Source organism: Passer montanus, unplaced genomic scaffold (assembly GCF_014805655.1).
Source record: "Passer montanus isolate IOZ18808 unplaced genomic scaffold, ASM1480565v1 scaffold22, whole genome shotgun sequence".
Lineage (NCBI taxonomy): Eukaryota > Metazoa > Chordata > Aves > Passeriformes > Passeridae > Passer > Passer montanus.
The window spans coordinates 5,231,458-5,239,510 of NW_024366815.1; the positions used below are offsets into that span (position 1 = coordinate 5,231,458).

Below are 8,053 nucleotides of genomic sequence, written 5' to 3' on the forward strand. Positions count from 1 at the left end.
CTTTTTGTGAACAGAGGACTTTTGAACAGCAGAAATTACTGTCACTGAGTACTCTCAGAGCAGTTGAATTTCAGATTAATTTAAAAGTTTATCATCTTGTTTTTCAAATAAAATGCTTTTTTCTTCACTGAACAACGCCACTTATATAGTAGAAAATAATGCACCTGTATAGAAATACTGAAGTCAGTGTGAGAACTGATTCTGAAAACAGAACTATCAAGTTTACCTCTCAATGACATGAAAGTTTGCTATTCGGAATAAAATTGACTTTGGTTCCAGTCCAAGGTAAGGTAGGAAGTAGGCTGAGGTAGATAGAGATATTAGAAATTAGAAGAGTCTAAATATATATAGATGTGTAAATACACATCAATATCACGTGTGGTGATATAAAATACCACTTAAAAAAACCCCTTTGTTTTGTTTGGTCTGGACACAAAAATGTATGAAATAATAAGACTGGAGGACACAGCAAAGTATACTCTGTGAAGTGGTCAAATGCAGACGGGAGAACTGGATTGTTCTGCTTAACAAAAGTCTTCTGGTTCAATGCTGGTATTTTTGAAAATCACTTCATTGCCTACCATTGGAATAAGGCTACATCTTAGCAATACAAAGTAAAAAAAAAAAAAAAAAACCAAAAAAAACCAAAAAACACACACACACAAAAAAAACCAAACTAGTGAAAGCAATTCACAATACACTTTACAGTGCAAATTGAAAATACAACTACCCATGCTTGCTTAAAATCAGTTTATCAATTTAGGATTCTATTGATCCTAATGAAGGTAATGTAAAACACACAATGTGCTATTGACTGTGCTTTTTAATTTACAATGACCTAAAATGCGATTAATGAACATTACTTCCATGTCAATGGTGCCTTGAAATCTCATCTCCTATACACAAGTTCACAGGTACATCATCTGGGATTGGCACACACAGTAAAATAAAGTGAAAATATGATAGAATACATTTTCCTTAAGTTACACTAACAACTATTTGCAATTCTCCCCCAGGATATTTAATATATAAAAACCAGCTTAACTTTCAAATATTTGTAGTTATGATGTATTTCTGATAAATGGTAATAGCTTACATGAGAGTTTTTTGGGAAAATAAATTTCTCTAATCTGCAGAGGCAACACAGCTTAGGAACTGCTTGTGTAAATCACGTAGTATCCTTGAATTTCTAAGCCTTCTTATTTCAGGAATGCACAGAATTACTCAGACAGCTTTTTTTCCACCTCCCCGTACTCAGTGCACATCACTTTTGGGCACAGAATAAAGAAAAGAGATCAGCAAACAGTTCTTCATTTACACTAAAGCAAAAGTTAGCTCAGTTACACAGATAATGGAAGGAAAAAAAAAATCATGGTTTTATTTTTTTATATATTTTCTTCAATTTATTAATAATCTTTTATATTTGTTTATTTATGGCTTTGAGCAAAGACAAAAAAAAACTCTAACTCATCCCTGATCATACAATTATTGTAAGAACCAGATCTATAGTCTTCCCAGCAGCAGTAAGATCCAACCTTTTTCATTAATACATTTCATCTTGTACAGATGTGAGATTTCATACTTATGGGCCTACTTATGTACAGAGAAAATAGGTCACTTCTGAAACTAACAATGGACCTTTATATTACAGGAATGTGAGTCATTTGTTTCTTAATCTAAGTATATATACATTCATACATACATATATATATATACGTATATAATTTTATACCCTGTACCATTTTTTTTAATTAACATACAAATCCTAGATATTGTCCACTCTATTACAAAGTCATTAAAAATTATTTTTATGGTTTCACTGAAAGACCATGTGAATTAATATTTCTTCATAGTGCTTAAAATAAAATAAAAATATATATAAAAATATTTTGCTACTAACCCCATTTCTCCTATTAAATGTAAACCTTAAACAGTTTTCAAGATCAGTATATGATCTTAATTAACTGACAGAATTTGTTAGCATTAAAATAATATAAGGGGTATTGTACTCATAAATAAATGGTCTTGCAGCGTATCCATAATGTTTGAGACACTTTTTTAAACAATCATTTCCCCATTTCCACTCCAGGTCACTTAAATTAATGGCAGCAGCATGTTAGTGGGTTAATTACATCGATCTTTACTGGTGAATGTGAGTCAGCAAAAAAAATGGAAGATTTTTTAAAATTTTATTTGATGTACCACTTTAGTAAAAGATATAACAGGCAGCACGGGTTCAAGCTCTGTTAGCTTTAGAGAATTTACTTGGCTCTCAAGTACATCTGGATTCACTGCATTACGTAGTTTGTGATGTTATTTAATTTTTCCATGCATCGTTAAACTCAGCATTGATGGGAAGAGGAGAACTCCTTTGCATCCATTTCCTTAACAGAGTCAGCTGGGTTTTAAGGAACAGAATATATGCTTGTATCATATCCATAATGCTGATTTTTCAGTGAGTTAAATTATGACACATTTAGTTTCAATCTCTATTTAATGTGACAAATCAGGCACAAACGATTACAAATTTTTTTTCTTTTTTTCTTTTTTTTTTGTGGATAAAATAATGTGAAGGTTTGAGCAAACAAAACAAAATGTTCACAAAACAGTATGCTTTAACCCTGCTTTCTGTCACCATTTCCTTCCTGTTTTGAAGACATAAAAAATAATAAACCTCATACCTATGGGCTATGTTTGACACTACATGCCTTAGGATATACTAACCATTTAATTACAATATACACAGAGCAAATCGTGCATTTCCAGACAGACTTGATGCTATATTATATTTATTTTTGTAAATTAACACCACAGTCAACTACAAAACTACAGTGAAGACACAGAAGCACCTGAAAGTCTAAATCAAGCTGTGGTTTACAAATAATCCTTTAAATGAAAAACCTCACTTCTAGACTTAAACCAGAGATTCAAAGTCAGCATTATAGGAATTTTAAGGTAGACACAATTAATGAATGGTTATTATTTTCTAAGATACCGTAAAGCCTTTTCCTACTGACCAAACCTATTTTTATTGTCTTTTTTTTTTCAAAGCATGCATGGAATATTCTCAGATGCTATTGAGGGCAAGAAGAAGAAAAGTGATGGTATTGGTGAAGTACAAGCGATTTGCAGGATCAAGCGTACAATTTTGCATAAAACATTGCATGTAAAAGTAACACTGTAGGTTTTAAGCCATTGCATTACAATTTAACAGTTGTGTTGCACTTAGCTTTAACAAATTTTAAAACTGTAAATTTTGAAGTGAAAAGCGGAACCTAAATTCCTAAACAAAGACCTTGCAATGGTACACCACACAGCATCTATTTTTGCTTGGGTCTAAAAAGTTATTTACAACGGAAATATTTAGTCTTTGAAAAGTCTTTAGCAGTGTGAAGATCAAAGTCCACCCAATTCTCTTAGACAACAGAAGGGTTGACATGCCATGAGGTTACAACCTATCTGGAGGAGTGCTAGTGCCTCCCTTTACACTGCAGGTGTTTGCAATATAATTCTCTTCCAATCTAAATTCCAATGGATGGTGCTAACATATGAAATGCAATGTGAAATAACAACTGAATTCTTCACAAGAAATTAACAACATATACGCAATAAATGAAGTCACAAAGGTTTCAGAATATCACTCAGTCAGTGCTATGTGTTAGTTAAATTGATGGTTTTCTTTCCTTTTTTTTTTTTCTTTTTTTAAATATACTTGTTTGAAGTTTGTTGTTGTGTTGACAATTTCCCCATGAAAACAGCCAATCTCATAAACAGAGAAATCTGTTAGGCTGATTTTAAAGTCAACACATTAAAAATAAGTAATATTAGCTCTAATTTTAATCTTCTGCAATGGTTGCAAAAAGGAAGACGTGAACTCAAACAAGTTTTTTAATTGCCTTTATATATATATATATTTAGATATATATATATAAAACTTTTACATTCGTTACATAGGGCAAAGCTGTCTAAATTATTTTTCTGATAGTAGACTGCTGGGGCACATTAGGAAACAGGCTAAAACAGTTCGGGGGATGGTGCTCGGTTTGTTGCAAGTCTATTGCTCACAGTCACCAGGGATCATAAATTTGAGGCGAACCGCGGTTTGTCTCCCTCGGGCTCTGTGCTTAAGACTGTGGAAGAATCCCTTTGCAGCGGGGCCGCGGGCGGCGCGGCCCCGCGGTTCGGGGGGATGGCTCCCGAGGACATCTGCCGGAACAGCGAGACCCGCTGGGGCACGGTGGCCCGGCCGGCCGGGGGCACGCCGGGGCCCGGGGCGGGCTGCGGGAGGGAGGCGAGGGACTCCCCCACGGTGGGGTGAGGCCTGGCGATCAGTGTGGAGATCTCGTGGGGCAAGGAGGGCTGCGAGGCGGAGAGCGGCCGCACCTCCCGCGTCAGATTGGTGTTGTGGAGGGCCTGGGTGCTCTTGTGCACCTCGTTCTTCTGCGCGGCTCCCGGCGGCTGCTGCGCCGCCTGCGGCTGCTGCTGCTGCTGCTGCTGCTGCTGCTGCTGCATGAGGGAGAGCTGCGAGGCGGTCGGCGAGGCGTACTGGAAAGTTCGGCCGGCCAGCGGGCTCTGTACCGGCGGGCTGCAGACGGCCGTGGTGTAGGAGCAGGGCGACAGGATGACAGCCTGCTGGGGCGGCTGCGTGCTGGGCGAGGGCGAGTGCAGGTTGGTGTGCGAGAGGCTGCTGCTGCTGTACACGGGAGGGGACTGCGTCCTGCCGCGCGACGACGAGGCCGAGGTGCTGGAGTTGAGGGCTGGCATCTGCTGCAGGCTCACCGGGGCGATGGTCTGCACCATCTCCCTGTCGTGCTTCACGATCTGCTTCAAGATCTCATTCTCCTGGTTGTTGAAGACGCCGGTGTTGAGGTCCTTCTGGAACTTCTGCAGCAGGATCGAGTTCTTCTTCCCTTCACAGAGAGGCAGAAGAGTTAGTGAGCCCGGGGTGCGGGAGCAGAGCCCCGCTCTGGCTTTGTGTTTCAGCATCGCTGAGGACGGTCTGTTGTAAAAGCCTCAGCAGGCAGCGGGTGGCTGAGCGGGCACCGCTCGGCCGCCAGCCCGGGCAGGAGGGGGCTGTGCCCCGCTGGCACTGCCGCAGCTGCCCGCGGCCGTGCTGTGCTCTGCCCGCGGCCGTGCTCTGCTCTGCATGCGGCCGTGCTCTGCTCTGCATGCGGCTCTGCTCTGCTCTGCATGCGGCCCGCCCGCAGCGCCGGCCATCGGAGCACCGCCGCGCTCCCACACCTGGCCTTTCTCTGCCCCTTCACTTGCGGTTTACTGTTATTACTATAATTACATGTAAGAACCGTAATTTCCTGAACAACTGTCAGGAAAAGTCATCGTGCTCTGCACCTACATCGTCCTTCTCCTTGCAAAACTGAATTTCCACTAAACAGTTACATATTTTAAAAGTACACCTGCCATCTAGCAGGTGCGTACATTTCTGGGAACTAGTTACTAGACACGAGTAGAAAACTGTTTTTAACTGTCTGTGAACTAATATAAACTCGTGGATAATGTGACACCTGCTTGCACAGTGGAGACTGCTGTACACTGTGACCTGATGTCTGCTTGATGGCTCACAGTGTCTGCAAGATGTAGACGCTATTCTGTCTGAGTCATCAGATGCTTGGGAACACAATGGCACTCAATTGCTCTTTTTTTTTTTTTTTTATAAAACACTGCACTTCAAATGGGATTGCTACTCCAAGAACAGACTGGAGCTTTAGTGCTAATATTTTTCAAGCACATATTACTTAGAGTTGGACTGCATTTCCAGAGAGTCTTGCAAGACAAACTGTAGGAGTTTAATGCATTGAGTTGATGTGGAGAAATCCTCAGACTGAAATTTTCTTACGAAGTTGAGGAAACACCACTGAAGAGGATAAGTGATACTTATTTTTTTTTTACAGCTGTATTTTAAAATGAGTGCCAGTAATGATGACCAAAGTGCAATTCTCCTGACCTAAGACTTTATTCTTTGCCTCGTATGTCCAGTTGGGAGGTCCCAAACACTGGAACAGCAAGTATACACCTCATGTTTGGATAATCTGCCATACCCTTCTGCCTTTCTCTTGGGTATTATTGGACAGTTTTTCTGATTGCAGGCAGATCTGAGCAGTGCCAGTGTGCAGCCATCAAGGCTTGCAGAGCCCATGTTGTGAGGAAAATGAGAGCCCTGCTGCAAAGGATTAATTCACTTCAACAAACAACGGGTTTGTGAGTGCTGAGAGGCTTCAGCTCTTCCCAGCATTGTAGATGTCATCCGTAAGCAATTTATTTAGGAAAATGTCATCTACTGCTTGTGACACAGCATAAATCCTATCAAGTGCTGAAGGCAGCAAAAGAAATCTACAGGATTAATAAATAATACTAATGATAATTAAAGTATGAAAAATAATCCTCAGAGGAGTACAAGACCTTTCTAAAACTTGGTGGGTTTTATTATTTACAAGTGAGATTGCAAAATTCTTGTCTGCACACATGTGTTATTTATAGATCAAGAAAACATTTACTGCAGCATAACAGAAAAAAACTTTTAAAGAGGGCTATTTTATCATGCAGCTCAAGGGAAAGAAAATAGATTTTAAGAACTAATCATATGCAAAAAAATGCGATAAATACCTATCCTGTCAAGTCTATCAATTGCCACGGTTTCGAAGGCCCTTCTCATCATGGGGTACTCTTCCAGAACCTCGTTGAAGTTGTCCACTGAGAGGGAGTACAGGCGACAGTAGGTGTCTGCTCGTACACTGGCAGTTCGACGGCCCTTGGTTAAAAGGCAGATCTCTGGGGAGAGAAAAATTCAGCACACACTGAAAACAAGGAAGTTACTGAACCATGTGAAACTTTAAAGTTAGAAATTGACTCTGTGCTAACAAGTAATAATTTAGTACTCAGCAGCAATTTTTTTATTTCTGCTTACATAAGGTTGCAGGGACAATTCTGAAGGTATTTGATTCTATTTTTGCTACTCTGAGAAAAAAATTCATGTCCTTTAAGAGCCCTGCCTATAGGTTTTCTCAGTATGAACTCTTGATTTTATGAAGCCTTTTTAAAATAGTGCTTCAAGTTCTAAGAAATGATCCATCAGCTGTCAAACACAGCTTGATGACTTTGATTAACCGAAGTGCTGAATTAACCCAAGTGATTCTATTGATTTTCTTTTAAATATATAGCTGCCATAGAGGACCAATCCCTTTAATAATTCACCAGATTTACTAAAATAATGCAATACATTATATAATGATATTTGAATATAAGAACTGTTCTGTGAAAAAACCCAAAAACTTGAAGCATGAACATGCCTTCTGTTTCCTTGATGTGTATGTCCTAGGTATTTTGGGGAGAGAAAACGTAAAACTTTTGACTTTTTTTCTTATTAGATTAAAAAGTGGAATTCATAGGATTAGTCTAGTAGCCTTTCTCTGCAAGTGCCACCAACAGGAATTCATTTTTCTGGAACAGTAGAAACTGAAGGTATGTGCAGAGTCCCAAGAAAGAGTCCCAAACTTTTGATTTCTAATTCTTCAACCTACAGTAGCAGGGTGACTGCATAGAGGCCAACGTCTGTCTGAGGCTTGTATCAGCAAAACACATGGGGCAAAATATTTATTTACATTATTTAGATTAAAATACAGAAAATTAGAAAGTCATTTGCAAAAAGTAGTGTTTGAGTTCATCCCATTTTCAAACTGGAGACTAAGAACACACTTAGAAATACCAAGAACTCTTGAGCTCAAGCAGGGTGAGAGAGTTTCCCTACTCAGTTCCAGCAGTCAAGGGCTCTGAGTTCATACTTCATATTTAGATACAAAAGTAGGAAACTGACTCCTACCTTGCTTTTTTGTCCACTACATGCTCCATTTTAATCAAACTATCATTTTCAAGTGTGGAAAACCAACTAATAAATAATTCTGCAGACTTCAGTTCTACAAAGTACCAACCTAGTTCTTGGTTTGGTTGTGTGTTTTTTTTTTGGTTTTTTGTTTTTTTGTTTTTTTTTTTTTTTTTTTTGGGTTTTTTTTTTTTTTTTTTTTTTTTTTTGGTTTTTAAA

At 39.1% G+C, this 8,053-nt stretch overlaps 1 protein-coding gene across 1 annotated transcript in view; it reads right to left on the bottom strand.

Moving 5' to 3' along the window:
- Window positions 1-1,265: 1,265 nt before the first annotated feature.
- Window positions 1,266-8,053, bottom strand: part of HCN1 (hyperpolarization activated cyclic nucleotide gated potassium channel 1) — a 196,137-nt gene continuing 189,349 nt past the window's right edge. Inside the window, exons 7-8 of the mRNA XM_039710008.1 lie at window positions 6,622-6,786; window positions 1,266-4,910 (exon numbers count right to left, since the gene is read on the bottom strand). Coding sequence (XP_039565942.1) covers window positions 4,078-4,910; window positions 6,622-6,786 — 998 coding nt within the window. The 3' untranslated portion in view covers window positions 1,266-4,077. The remainder of the gene's footprint in view (window positions 4,911-6,621; window positions 6,787-8,053) is intronic.